The sequence below is a fragment of the Chrysochloris asiatica genome, unplaced genomic scaffold, assembly GCF_000296735.1.
Source record: "Chrysochloris asiatica unplaced genomic scaffold, ChrAsi1.0 scaffold00006, whole genome shotgun sequence".
NCBI lineage: Eukaryota > Metazoa > Chordata > Mammalia > Afrosoricida > Chrysochloridae > Chrysochloris > Chrysochloris asiatica.
Window position 1 is genome coordinate 17,684,733 of NW_006408524.1, and position 16,099 is coordinate 17,700,831.

A 16,099-nucleotide genomic window follows, 5' to 3' on the forward strand; every position below is an offset into this window, starting at 1 on the left:
GCAAATTACAGACAACGATGGCAAATGATACAGCATGCCCTATCCTGCAGTTATAGTTATAATAATAATCTACAAGGGAATACATAGCTAGACATGCAAGCTGAACAGATGGAGGACGGCAAATGAAATGACACCATGAACATATATATAGGCTTGACAGAGGATATCTGTATATATGATATTACATATATATGCACTATCATTCACTGTCATTGTCTTTAATTTGCATGTTCTTTCAGTGTTTTCCTTTACCTTGACACTCATACTGATCTCCCCCATATTGTATAATGCCTTTCCATTTACTCAAGTTAATACATATCTGCCCACTTGTTGCTAGGTGTCGTTAAGTTGGTTCCCACTTATACTGACCCTATGCACCATCTTCAAAATTTTGTTACGTCCACTACGTCAATCCATTTTGTTAGAGGTCTTCCTCTATTACACTGATGCTACACTTTTCCAAGCATGATGTCCTTTCCTAACAACCCTTGTAACAACATTTCCAAAATACAAGATACAATCCCAGATTCTAGGGAGAATTCTGGCTATACTGCTTCCAAGACAGATTGGTTTATTCTTCTGGCAACCCACAATACTTTCATTATTCTTCACCAACACCATAATTCAAATGCATGGATTATTTTGCTCTCTTACTCACTGTCCAACATTCACATGCATATGAGGCAATTACAAATACTATGACTTAGGTGAAGCTCACCTTAGTTCTCAAACTGACAGCTTATCTCTTTAACACTTGGTAAGAGGTTTTTTGCAGCACATTTGCTCAATGTGATACATTGTTTAATTCTTGACTGCTACCAGGAGCACAGATTGTGGATACAAGCAAAATGAAGTCTTTTACAATTCCCATCTTTTCTGTTTATCACAATGCTATTTATTGGTCAAATTGTGAGGATAGTAGTTTATTTTACATTGAGTTGCATCCATACTGAAGCTGTAGTGTTTGGTCTTCCATCAGTAAGTATTTCAAGTCCTCTTCATTTCCAGCAAGCAAGGTTGCATCATCTGCATATTGCAGATTGTTAATGAGTCTTCCACCAAGCCTGATACCATGTCCTTCTTCATATAATCCAGTTTCTTGAAATATATGCTCAGCACACAGACTGAAAAAGTATGATGAAAGAATACAACCCTAGTGCACATCTTTCCTGATTTAAAATCACTCAGTATCCTCTTGTTCTGTTCTAACAACTGTATTTTGGTCTATGTACAGGTTCCTCATGAGCCCAATTAAGTGCTCTAAAATACCCATTCTTTGAAATGTTATCTATAGCTTGTTATGATCCACACAGTCGAATGCCTTTGCATAGTAAATAAAAGTAAACATCTAATATTCTCCACTTTCAGCCAAGATCCACTTGACACCAGCAATCATATTCCTCATTTCACATCCTCTCTTGAATCCAGCTTGAATTTCTGGTAGCTCACTGCCTATGTATTGCTGCATCTGTTCATTAATTCTCTTCAGAACATTTTTACTTACATGTAATAATAATATTATGGAAAATTAATGATATTGTCTGCCCACTAGTAAGTGATATACCCTTTTTTCCTCCCAACCCTAGTAACACACAAAATTTCTTTTCTTGACTTTTTATAGCAGTGGTTTCATACAATACTTGTCCTTTGTGATTGATTAATTTCACTTAGCATAACGTCCTACAGGTTTATCCATGTTATGACGTATTTCAAAGATTCATCATCATTCTCTAGTGTTGTATAATACTTTGTTACGCTTGTTTATCCAGTCACTGTTGATAAACACTTGGGTTGTTTCCATCTCTTTGCTATTGTGAATATAGCTGTGTCTATATCTGTCTATGTCATGGCTCCTATTTCTGTAGGATATATTCATAGAGTGGGATTGATGAGTCATATGCTATTTCTATTTCAAACTTTGTACCACTGTACATTCCCATCAACAGTATATACAAGTTCCAGTCTCTCTATACGCTCACCAGCATTTGTTGTATTCTGCTCTTATGAATATTGTGATCAATGCTTAGGTGAGATAATATGTCATTGTGTTTTGATTTACATTTCTCTAAAAGAAAGCCTATACAGGGTCACTATGGGTCGGAACCGACTCGACGGCACTTCACAACAACAACAGCTAATGATCGTGAACATTTGTTCATATGTTTGTTGGCTATCTGAATGTATCCTCTGGTAAAGTGTCTGTCTATGTCCTCTGCCTATTTTTTAATTGATTATTTGTCTTTTTAAATGTTAAGTTTTCTATAAATTTTAGAGATTAGTCTCCTGTCCACCCAATATGTCATTGTCAAAAAGTCTATGAATTCCCTTTTTACTCTTTTGGCAAAGTCTTTTGATTTACATACATATTTAAGTTTTAGAAGGCCCAGTTATCTAATTGGTCTTCTGTTTTTATGCATTTTTACGTATATTTGTATATTTATGCCATGTATTAGGGTCCCTAAGTTTGTCCCTATTTTCTCTTTGATGATCTTTATAGTTCTAGGTTTTACATTTAGATCTTTGATGAATCTTGAGCTCATTTTGGTTTATAGCGACATATCTTGTTTTATTTTTCTGCAAATGGATATCCAATTTTGCAGCACCTAAACTACTATCCTCATATAGAGACTATCTCTTCCACATATATTGGGCTTGGGCCCCTTTGTCTCAGATCAGCTGAACATAGGTGGATGGATTTACGTCTGGATTCTCAATTCTGTTCCACTGGTCTATGTGTCTGTCACTGCATCAGTACCAGGCTGTTTAGACTATTATGGCCTTAGGATAGGTTTTGAGATCAATATAAGGCTTCTACTTTGTTCTTCTTTAGTAATACTTTATCTAAGGGTCTCTTTCCTTTCACTATAAAGTTGATGATAAATTTTTCCATCTCTTTAAAGGATGATGATAGAATCTGATTCAGGATTGCATCTGGAGCACTTTGGGAAGTATTGGACATTTTTATGATGTTAAGTCTTCTTATCCATCAGCATGTTATATTGTTTCATTTATGTGGCTCTCCTTTGTTTTGTTTCCTTGTAGTAATGTTTTATAGTTTTCTTTGTAGAGGTGTTTTTTTTTTATCTTGGGTTAGATTTATTCCTGAGTATTTATCTTTGGAAGGTATTACAAATGGAATTGTTTTCCTGATTTCTTCTTCTGAGATTTCTTTGTTAGAGTAAGGAACGTGACTGATCTTTGTACGTAGATCTTGTACCCTTCCACTTTGCTGAAGCCTTCTATTAGTTTTGGTAGTTTTCTTGTTGTGTTTCTGGAATTTATATGTGTAGGAGCATATCATCTGCAAATAGAGATGGTTTTACTTCTTTGCCAATTTGGATGCCTTCTATTTCCCTTTCTTACCTTCTTGATCTGGCTAGGACTTCTAAAACAATATTGAATGTTGTTGTTAAGTGCCATCTAGTTGGTTCTGACTCATAGTGATCCCATATGGGTATCTGAGGAACAGCTGGTGAATCTTAACTACCAAACCTTGTGGTTCATATTCTGTGCTGACCCTATAGTGCTACACTAGAAGTCCAACAATGTTGAATAGGAGTGGTGACAAAAGGTATCCTTGTCTGGTTCTCATTTGCAAGGGGATTGTTTTCAGTCTTTCTCCATTGGAAAAAGTTGTGACCATTAGTTTTGCGTATGTGCTCTTAATTATTTTGAAGAACTTCCCTTCTATTTCTATTTTCCTGAACATTTTTTATCAAGAATGATTACACATATTTTTTAAATTCTTTAAGTCCGTCTCTCAAATGCTAGTTATTTTCAGAGCAAAGGTACATCTCGCTAACAAAACAGGATCCAATCTTCATAACTTTTAAGCCCATCTACTTAACACCATGGCTCTTTCTTTGTTTTCAACATCTAACTGCTGTTGAAACCTTTTCCATATATTTCTGATGTGATGATGCTCTGCCATGTTAATGATGCAGTAGAAAATTCCAAAGGTAATAATAACATGGTTTTACTTACGAGAGGTTTTGGAAGCCAGAAGAGTAACTCGGGTGCCTCCAAAGAAGTGAAAACCCATTGTATTAACCTGGTCATCGTCTGACTGATTTGCAAAACCTACAAAGAAAAGAGAAAAATCATCTTATACAAACACAGGCAGATTACCATTGAACATGTGAAATACAAAGCTGAATGACAAGAGCTTTTTTATCTTCTTTTTTATGTCATTAGTCATAAGTCAAAGGAGTGCTAGTAGCATAGTGGTTACGACTAAACTGTTAACCTCAAGGTCAGTAGTTCAAAACTACTAGTCACTCCACGGGAGAAAGATGAGACTCTCTGCCCCTGTAAAGGTTTATAGCCTCAGAAACCCTATGCAGGGTCGCTGTGAGTCGGAACTGACTTCATGGCACACCACCACCACCAATCAAGAGTCAAGCCCAAGTATGACTCATGATATGCTATCTTGATTTCTTTTCTGTTGTTGTTGTTGTTAAATGTCACCAGATCAGTTATGATTCATAACGACCCTAGTACAGGGCTTCCAAGGAAAATCTGGTGGGTTTGAACCACTGACCTTGTGGTTAGTACCAAAGAACAGAAGCTATCATTTTTGTTGTTAAAAAAATACTTCAGGGTCAACTTAAAGAGAGTCAGTTGGCTAGAGATAAAAATATTTGAATATCAAGAAAGATAATAACTGCGATGATGTGAAACACACAAAATACACTTAATAGTACGCATTAGTACTGACACTAAAACCAAAACAGAGTAAACAAACAAATGAAAGTTCTCTGTATAAAAATATTCCAACTACCACCTAGCAGACATAGCAAAATGTCCCTTATCTGATTATTCAGTTATGCTGGTTAGTAATTCCATACATGAGCCCTGGATACCCACAGATAAATGTAAAAACCTTCCCTAAAAGCGGAGACTGTAAATTCCAAGAAGGCAAAGTTTTGCTCCCCCCCCCCCCAAAAAAAAGCTAAAGAGGACAGAGAGAAACTCTGTTAACTGATGGTATGTGGAGGGGATTATAATCAATGCAATGAAACAAGGTATATGAATGTTTGAATGTGAAACCGATGATGTGCCCTGAAAACTTTCACTCAATCCACAATAAAAACCTTAAAAAAAAAAAAAAAAAAAAAAAAGAATTATAACTAATAAATGAGGAATGATTGAAAAACATAGACTATCACCATTTTGCAATGCCTACTAAACAAGTGTGGCATTCTGGGATAAGCACTCAACCATAAGGTCGATTTGAACTGCAAGATCTGCCATTCAAACTCACCAGCCACTGCTCGGAAACCTTACACAGGATTGCTATGAGCAGAGCTCACTCGACCACACTTAACAACAAAAATAAACAAGTGGGTCTCAGCACTGAATACCCACAGCTATTACCATCAGTTAAAAAACAACAACGATTTTATGTCAAGGAACTGTTATGTACCTCCTGTTAAAAGTATATACCACCACCCAGGAAGCTGTGTTTGTTGTTAAGTGCCTTTGAGTCAGTTCCAACTCACAAAAACCCTGTATAGGGTTTCCAAGGAACAGCTGGTTGGTTTGAACCACAAAGTTTACTAATTCTTGGCACAACTACCAATGTACAAGAAGCACAGGGAACAGAAAAAAATATTAAATAGCATTTCAATGATATAATCGGCAAAATTCAGGCTATAGGAAATCACAAGGAAGAGACCTGAACTCTTCAGCAAATAAATTACAAATTTAAAAAGACAAAGAAATGTGGTGGAATACAATTTTTTCAAAAAAGAGAAGACTAAAAGTTCTATTTTAAATTTGCTATAAGTGAACCTCATTTAATTCAAACACAAACAGATTGATTGTAATACTGGGGCCCAAAAGCAGAATTTCAAATTCTCATGGATTCAGACTTTCTGGAGATATGGACGGTAGATGAGCCCCTGAGTACTGCTCTGAGATAATCTTTTAACTTTAAACCAAAAAAGAATCCCCTGAAGTCATCTTGAAATCAAACAATTTGGCTTCACTAGTCAAAAGGATATGCCTTGAGAATTATGTCCTTTTAAGACCTACTAATAAGGGAGTCCCGGTGTGGCACTGTGGGCTAATGCGCTGGACTGCAAACTTGGATTGAACCGCAAAGTTGGCGGTTCAAGCTCACTAGCTGCTCCTTGGAAACCCTATACTGGGTCACTACACATCAGAGCTGATTCAAAGGCACTTAACAACAACAACAACAAGGGATCAAATTGACAACAGCAACTCAAAAATTAGACAGGAAGCTTAGGAGGCAATAAAGTCTATGTTAACGAAAAAGGCACAAATCAGAAAAGGAGGTCGAGGATGGTTGCACAAGTTGAAGAATGTAATCAGTATTACTAAATTGTCCATGTTGAAACTGTTTTATTAAAAAATATATAATAAAGGACTAGGGAGAAACTCTATATTAAATACTCAGGGGTAATCGGACAAAAAGATTTAGAAAATCTATACACTGAAAACTAGAAAAGTTCAAGGAAAAAAAATTGAGTAAATTCTTAATAAATAAAGGTCTCTGCTTTCATTTAAATTTTTTTTTAAAGAAGAGTAACCTATACCATGTTCAATATATCAATTTGGGAAGATGTCAACACTTTCCAAATTGATGCACGGAATCAATGCAAGCCCAATCAAAATCACAGCAGGATTTTTTAAATTTATTTGATAAGCTGATTTTAAGATTTATATGAGAATGCAAAGGGCCTAGAATATCTAGGACAACTCTGAAAAAGAATAAAGTCAAAGGACTTACGTTACGTGACTTCAAGACTGTCTATACATGATGCAAAACTAGAGCCACGCATCTGAGAGGGCTTCAAAAAGTTCACGGAAAAATTCCAGGATCTTTCAATTCTATTTTCCACAATTTTTTTTAAGTCCCCTATGTATGATTTTTTACAAAGATGCAAAAACCATTGAGTAGAAAAGTCTTTTCATAAAATGTTACCAAAACAATTACGAATCTATATGCAAAAACATGAATTTTATTCATGTCTTGTACCACACACAAATATTAACTCAAAATGAATAACAGATTTGAATATACAGCAAAAACTAGACAATTTCCAGGAAAAAAAAAAAACTGGAGAAAAACAGGGTAACCTTCTTTTAGACAAAAATTTCTGAGATACAACACTAAAAACATGATCCATAAAATTAAAAATTGATAAATTGGGCTTTATCAAAATTAAGAATTCCAGACAGCGCTGTAGGAGAAGTACTGGACTACTTACTAACCAAAGGCTGGCAGCTGAAACCCACCAGCCGCTCCTCAGAAATCCTACAGAAAGTTGCTATGAATGAGACTGATTTGATGGCATTTAACAACAACGGACTTCCAAAGAAATCACAGACATGCCACAGACAGTGAGAAAATATTTGTAAATCACGTATCTCATAAAGGAGTGAATGAGGGCAGACAAAAAGGAAGTTTCATTTTATAAAATATTAGAAAACATAACTTATCGTGACAGAAAGCCTATTAGCGGTTGACAACCTGAGGATAAGGATGCTACTAAGGAAACTTTTAGGAGTGTTGGGTATGTTCAGCATCCTGATTATACCGATTGTTTCACAGGTATAGATAAATACTAAAATGGTAAAATATATACTTCAAACTTGTGCAATGTACTATATGTAAATTATACTTCAAGACAGCCGCTTAGAAAAGCAAAAAAAAAATGCAATGAAACCAAGTTTGAGAGTAAAAGAATATAGTAAAAAGTACTCAAAGAAAATACAAATACTTAATAATCTTGTAATACAGAAAATTATTCTTCATACAACATGAAAACCTGCAAATATAAAGATAACAACCAATAAATTTTACTGCACAAAGTTATAAACCTCACGTGTTAAAAAAATAGTTAATAAAGGGAACAAAAAGTTTACATTAACAAATATTTGGGAAACGCAAGTAAGAAAAGTATCATTTTTCACATAGAAATGTCACAAATTAAAAAAAAATTTAAGAACCCAGCTGTTACACTGGAATTGAACCCTGATGCTAGGAGTATAAACTAATGCAATTTTTTTGAAAAAAATCAAGTTTTCAAATGTGCATACACCTTAATTCAACTTTCGTCTTCTAGTTTTCTTGCAATTTGTTTGTTGTCTTAGTTCTAGAGTGAGCAAGAAGCAAGTGTATGCTGAAGAGCATGAGATACCGATGGCGTACGTGTCAGTTCAAACTCAGGAGGAAAATGGATGAGTTATCTAAAGCTTTCCTGAAAATATTGTGTCCAATCCATATCTTACAAAGATTACCTCTTTGGCTAAAGGCATGCATTTTCAGTCATTGTCTAATTGGCATTTACCCATATATAAAAAAAAATCAACCCCTCAGAAGCCAGGCAACATTTTTCAATGGCATCAATAAATTCAACTGTTGTTGTTAAGTGCCGTGAGTCGATTCTGACCCATAGTGACCCTGTACAGGGTTTCTGAAGAGCAGCAGGTGAGCTTGAACTTCCGACCTTGCCGTTCAAATGGCTTTGCAGTGTGGCGCATTAACCCACAGCGCCACACCAGGACTCCAATAAATTCAATATACGACATCTAATTCCCAACACTATTCCCAGGGTAGTATAGAAGATTCTAAGGACTAAATAAGATTATGGATGATGTTACAAAGGTAATGAATTTTTCTATCTTTTCTGTCAACTGAATTTGTCTTAAGAAACTTTACAAGGAAGAAGTAAAAAAAAAGCAAAGTGACCTGAAGTGAGAAAAAAAAGGAAGGAAAGAAAGAAAACAAAAGGTTCAAAATTATTCGCTAACAGCGTATACTTGTACATGCATATACCCAGATTCAATTCAAACTAAAGAGGAGACAATATGTTATAAAGAGCATCAAGTTTTGGAGATTTTTCAAAGAGTTATATAAAAAATAAACTTTCTAAACACTTCAAACTAATGAGAAATAAGTTTTAAGCACTTTTAAGTAGTTAATAACACAAAAGTTGACTTACCATAAATTTCTAAACCTTGTGGGCAATAGATCCTTTTATTCTAAATCCTACCCACTAATGCCAGGGTGAGGATGCATGTCATAGTCAACAGTGCTGATTTTTAATAAAGGATTTAAAAGGGTTGGTTTAATCCCCAGCTTTTTTTAATTGCACCCCATCACCAAGAAAGTTAATAAAGGTAACACAGTAGAAATCTTGGCTGCTAAAGATGTTTTCTCCAATGAAAGTCTCTCTATTTTTCAAGCTCTCGGAAGGAATACTGACACCTGGAGAAAGTTACAAATTACCCCCAAACATTCACTATGTTAGTCAAACCTTAAATATGTTGCCCCTCTAAACTACAGAGCCAAAGAATGACTATTGGTCCATTCCAGCAGCCAGAGACAACAGCACCACACAGAGCACCTGCTTATAAAATTACTCATCAGGAGCATAAGAATATCCTTTAAAAAGGTACCTATCCAAACACCTACACTGAAGATGAATAATAAATATTGATATGCTTAGAAAAAGGATATATAAAGGAGAATAATAAATATTTACATTCCAAGCTAAAAATGCCTTAGTCTAACAAGAAACATTTGATGTTTCCACTTCTGAATACTGAAGCAAAATAATGATTATAATAATTTTAACCAAACTTAAAAGGTACGCCTTATTACCTTGTTGAACAGACAAACAAGAAAGGAATATCCTTGAGGCATTTTTATATTTGTACTTAACAATTATCTGATAATTACCCCATCATTACCTGTTGATGAAGGATTCCAATCTAAATTCCTAACATTTCTCAAGCTACAGGCGTGTTACTTCAAAAGTCCTACCTGGGAAGAGGCTGAGAAGGCAGACTGGAGATTTGTTGGTATCAATGGTTAGTTTGTGGCTTGCAGCTTTTGAAGGTTGACCTGGTAGGCAGATTAACTTCAGGGGAAGTCTAAATTTACATTGGACAATTCGAGGAATACCTGAAAGAAAAGAGAGGAAAACATAGGTTCATACATTTGTTAAATAAAAAGGAAAAAAAGGGGAGGGAACCATCGATACTTTGGCTAGCAATGTATTAGTCCAGAAGTGTGTTCCCTGCCTATATCATTTATCGTAACTGAAATAACTGTGAAGTAGTCTCAAAATTCATAGTTTTATATTCTTTTCCAAAAGTGCAAGGAAAAAATTAAACCTTAAAATCGTATTTTATATAAAAACAAGGTAATTTTTTTAAAAATACTCACATTGGGACACTATATAAATCTTTCAAAATTACGTTCAGTTATTGAAATTTTCTTTAAACCGAGTTCTTCAAAGTCCAAGCCCTAATATCTAAGGCTACCATCTACAATGAATTAAGAACTTTATAACACTGTTGTTAACTGCTATTGAGTCGATTCTGACTCATAGCGACACTGTATATGGTTTCTAAGGAGCAATTGGTGGGTTTGAACTGTCCAGTACTTATCCTACAGGACTACAGCAGGACTCCTTTATGGCATTAGGACTCTATATCATCCTAGCTAATCATTTCTCTACCAAAAGAATAATCCTTAGCTGTTTTACTTACTTTAGGTTCAAATTACATTAATAATTTTCAATAAATTATTAACATGAAACAAAATTTGCTCTACTTAAGTTCTGCTGAAGTCCCTGCCCATTTTACACATTAATATTAAGAATATGACTTATATATGAATTATATTTCTCTCAAGTCATTTAACTTCATATAACCACTGTTAGTGGAGTTTGCTAAGGCTTACACAGTTATTCAACTGTCAAATTTTTCAGTACAGACATGCATGCTGGTATAGGTACTTGGATAAATAAACAACAAAGAGTTTTGCTCCAGAACTTTTTAAATCCTTAATATCATTCCTTTAAATACTTTTTGTTGTTGTTGTTATGTGCCATGGAGTTGGTTTCGACTCATAGCGACTCTGTACAGGGTTTCCGAGGCTATAAATCTTTACTGGCGCAGAAAAGCCTCATCTTTCTCCCATGGAACAGCTGGTAGTTTCAAACTGCTGACCATGAGATTAGCAGCCCGATTGGTAACCACTAACTACACTACCAGAGCTCCTTTAAATACTTTTGGTGGTGGTGGTGGTGGTTATGTGCCGTGGAGTCGGTTCCAACTCACAGCGACCCTGTATAGGGTTTCCAAAGCTGTAAATCTTTACGGGAGCAGAAAACCTCATCTTTCTCCCGCGGAACCACTGGTAGATTTGAACTGCTGACCTTGAGGTTAACACCCCAACTCATAACCACTGCACTACCAGAGCTCCTTTAAGTTCTTTTAGAGAGTATGAAATTGAAACCAAAGCAAATGAGGCTTTCTGCTTATAACCCTAGGAAAGCAATGCTAAAAGCTTGTTTCCCTCCCTTTTATTCTGGGACACAGTCTTTCACTGGACACGATGAAAAGACTACATCTAGCAGAGTAAGGAAATGGAAAACTCAAACTGTTCAGCTCAGGAATGTATCTGTGAATACCACCTGGAGTTGTATGACCTACGCCACATTCAAGCTCAATGTACACGTCTCAGGACCATTGACTCACTAGGATAGTGAGAGATACTCAGTAATGGCAAGGATATTTATATATGAGGTAAATTAAATGCTTTTTCAGAGCATGTGGAGCATATTTGTCATTCTCTTCAACATAATCTATTATCCATCAAATTTAACATAGCTCATTTTTTGCTCATGACAAACAGATGTTAAATTCACTTCTCCTGGAATCCTAGATGCAAATTATAACTGGTGCCTCTTAAGAAAAGTCCCAGGGTATTATTTCCTGACATTCTGTGAGGCTTTTAGAGGCATGTGCATTTGTACTTTACAATGGTGAAATGTTTTGACTCAAAATATTATGGTAATATGATCTAAGCTACTGCTCAAACCTTGACTATCAATGTCACCACAAAATATTACAAAGCACTAATTTTCTGTCTTCAAGAAAATTTCCATATATTCGATATATCTCCAAATTATATACATCTACACACTGAATATGTTTCTTTATAATAAGTAAATTACAGACTCAATTAAAGGACACAGTATGGAAAGAACAGACAAGTGAAGCTTGTTTCCCTTTCTTTCATTTTTAATGCACATAATAATGGGGAGGGGTAGGAGAAATGTTTCATATTATGACCATTCTGCATATACACAAAAGAAATCTGTCTTCTACACACTTTCAACCAAAGATAGAGCTAATTGTTTTAAACAAAACAATGCTGCAAATGTTCTGCTAAATCTATTCTGTGGCCTCAGTTTCACTTGGACAAGCTACTGACTGAACTTCTGGTAAGAAGAAGAAGAAAATGACCAACAACACTGGTTTTATATTACTAAGTCTGTATATTTGAAAATTATTACTCTAAAGCTCAAAAAAAAAAGTTTAAAAAGTTGGGGGTAGGAGGTGGGTGGTAAATGTTTTCAGAAATCAAAACAAATGGTTTGCACACACTAATAAACCCAAGATGGGAAATACATTGTAATTCAACTCACAATTCAGTTAAGGTCACTTAATGACAACATCACATACTAGAGCAACAATCTGTCATTGCTAAGGTTTGTAGAACCCCTCCAGAATTTCTTTTCTATCCAGGAATTGTGAACCTTTTTTATAGCACATTTGGAAAGCATTACTTTGAAAAAAATGATGACACTCTTAATACAATGATTATAGCTATTTCTTTTTTAAATTTTTTTATAGCTATTTCTTAAATGATGGTATTTGAAAAGTTTTAACCATTAGGGGAAAAGAGAGTATACAATTCCTTAGAAACCAGATTAAGAGACGCGTACCTTTAAGATGAAAAATTAGCATACCAGTATTTAATAGTATTTCCCATCAAATTAAAATTTGAGCATTTCAAAATACAACCTCAAATATTTAGGTATACGGATTATCAAAGGCACACTTCTATTGAGATTTACATTTCCTTGAGAAACGTTAAATGTAAAATTTGGCTACCAATTACTTTTCAGACACTATAATTGTATCTATGAACCTGAAGCCAAAGCAAGTAGAGGTGTGGGGGTGGGTTTTACATGTGTGTAATCGGAAATAAGGAAGGAAAGACTTACATCGATTTAAAGACTTTTCAAGGTTGCTTGTAGAAAAGATTTCAATTTAGGTGAAAGAGCCTAATTGGTCCTAAGTGTCTACCATCAGCAATACTTTCTTTAAAGAATTGACAAAATAGTCTTTATACCTGGCTTATTCAACTCTCTGAATGTTACTCTGAGTAAAAAAATAAATAAATAAAAATAAAATGTTATTTCTTTTACTCAAATATTAGCCAAACTGTCACTCAGCAGGCTAACTTTGTTCTGCAGTTTGTCACCTAATACTCATAGATCACCTATTCTTCAAACCCTTCTTTCCTAGTCTATAAGAGTAAATGAATAGATGCAACTGCTACGGTATTATTAATCACAAAATTCTTTAACACTTAGAAAACTCACATCAGAACCACTCCTGGCAGAACAGTGTTTCCAGGAATAGAATACTCAACACACCTGGCACACCCAAGAGTCCAGTATCACTGTCAAATAGGAAGCCAAAATGTGGGTTGTTTAAAAAAAAAGTAAGTGTATATTAAAGTAGAATAAGTATACCTATATATTACACATCTATATAATGCCTTTAAACTCCTTCCAGGGATCTGCTAGAGTCGTTTCAGATTGAAAACAAGGAACCCCAAAGCAGTAGCAATGTCTGGTAGCCAGAACTTCCTTGATCCCTTCCTGTTATGTCTGGAGACGTACTGTGCTTCATCGGTACTCATGTTTTACACTGCCCGTGTCATGTAACTTTAATGCAGAAATAATGGAGACTAACTCTTATGGGACAACATAAAACCTCGCTTGCTTCTCTTTTTTCACACGGAAAAGCAGAACTGCTTATCTGCAACACTGCCTGAACAGATCAAGCCAATAAAATGAATCGGTCTTTGAAATATGAAGCCCTATGTGTATGTCGGGCTTAAGTAGCAACATACTATTTTCTTGCCTACTAGGTGATGCTGAATATTGAAACTAGACTCCCAGAAGCTTAATTATGATTTTTAAATAGATAATAAGAGGTTATTAAGACCTACTTTAGCTTTTAATTGGAATACTAAAATTCCAATACTTGACCTTGTTTCCCATCATTCAGGCTGAATTTACAGTTGTCGTTAAGTGCCGCAGAGTCGGTTCCAACTCATAGCAACCCTGTATAGGATTTCTGAGGATCGGCTGGTGAGTTTGAACTGCTGACCTTGCAGCCCAGCACATTAACCCACAGTGCCACACCAGGATTCCTTCAACAATACCTTTTACAGACTTTTCAAATTTTTTTAAAAAATAAATCATTTAAATGATAATATAATATTTTACAAAATTTAGTCTAAAGCCTTATCATGTAAATATTCATTAATAATACAAGGTGTGGCATTCATCATCAAGAAGAGTATCTCAAGATCTGTCATGGAGTGCAACGCCCTCTGAGACAGGATACTATCCATATATGAGTATGGGAAGACCAGCTAATACCACTATTCAAATGTATGCATCAACCACTGGATGCCCATGATGAAACTGAAGAATTCTACCAACTTCATCAGTACGAAACTGATCAAACATGTAATCACGATGTGTTGATAATTACTGGTGATTGAAAGGCAAAAACTGAAAACAAAGAGGAAGGGTTAGTAGTTGGAAAATGTGGCCTTGGTGATAGACATGAAGTTGGAGATCACATGATAGAATTTTGCAAGATCAATGACTTATTATTGCAAATAACTTTCTTAAACAACATAAAAGGTGACTATACACTTGGACCTCACCAGATGAAATACACAGGATTCAAATTAACAAAATTTGGGTGACGAGACAAAGGAGAAGCTCAGTGTCAGCCAAAATAAGATCAGGGACCATCAACTGCTCCTATGCAAGTTCTGGCTGAAACTGAAGAGAATTAAAACAAGTTCACTAGAGCCAAATTATGACCTTGAGTATATCTCATCTGAATTTAAAGATCATCACAAGAACAACTTGGATGCATTGGACACTAATAACCAAAGACCAAAAGAGTTGTGGGATGACATCAAGAACATCATACAGGAAGAAAGCAAAAGGTCATTTAAAAGACAGAAAAGAAAGACTAAAATGAATGTAAGAAGACACTCTGAAACTTGATCTTGAGTGTAGAAAAGTTAAAGCAACTAGGAGAAATGAGGAAGTAAAACAGCAGTACAGAAAATCTCAAAGAGCAGCTCGAGAAGACAAGATCAAGTATTATAATGAAATGTGCAAAGACCTGAAGTTCGAAAATAGAAAGCTGAAAGAGAAGAATACACTCAGAACTTCTCAAGCTGAAAGAACTGAAAAGAAAATTTAAGTCTCAACTTGAAATATTGAAAGATTCTATAGACAAAATATTGAATGAAGCAGGAGATATTAAAAGAAGATGGAAGGAATACATAAAATCACTGTACCCAAAAATGGTCAAGGTTCAACCATTTCAAGAGGTTGTTGTTGTTGTTGTCAGGTGCCATCGAGTCGGAACCGACTCATAGCGACTCCATGCACAGCAGAACGAAACAATGTTCGATCCTGGGCCAACCTCACCACCGCTGCCACCCCCGAGTCCATCAATGATGCCACCTGGCCGATCCATCTCGTTGGAGGTCTTCCTCTTTTTCTCTGACCCTCCACCCTACCCAGCATGACATCCTTCTCCAACGATTGTTTCCTCCGGACTACATGTCCAAAGTAGGAGAGACGAAGCTTAGCCATCCTGGCCTCCAAGGAGCACTCTGGCTGCACTTCTTCCAAAACAGATCTATTGGTTCTTTTGGCAGTCCATGGCACCCTCAGTATTCTCCTCCAACACCACAACTCAAAGGCATCAATTCTTCTACGATCCTCTTTATTCACTGTCCAGCTTTCGCATCCATATGAGGCTATTGAAAACACAATGGCCTGGGTCAGGCGCACCCTAGTCCTCAAGCTGACATCTCTGCTCTTCAATACTTTAAAAAGTTCCTGTGCAGCAGATTTGCCCAGTGCAATACGTCGTCTGATCTCTTGACTGCTACTTCCGCGAGTGTTGATAGTTGATCCAAGAAGAATGAAGTCCTTGA

The 16,099-nt window shown here is 35.7% G+C and overlaps 1 protein-coding gene across 1 annotated transcript in view; it reads right to left on the reverse strand.

Moving 5' to 3' along the window:
* BBS9 (Bardet-Biedl syndrome 9) overlaps positions 1 to 16,099 on the reverse strand; it is a 604,103-nt gene that overhangs the window by 316,507 nt on the left and 271,497 nt on the right. Inside the window, exons 18-19 of the mRNA XM_006832142.1 lie at positions 9,797 to 9,937; positions 3,985 to 4,080 (exon numbers count right to left, since the gene is read on the reverse strand). Coding sequence (XP_006832205.1) covers positions 3,985 to 4,080; positions 9,797 to 9,937 — 237 coding nt within the window. The remainder of the gene's footprint in view (positions 1 to 3,984; positions 4,081 to 9,796; positions 9,938 to 16,099) is intronic.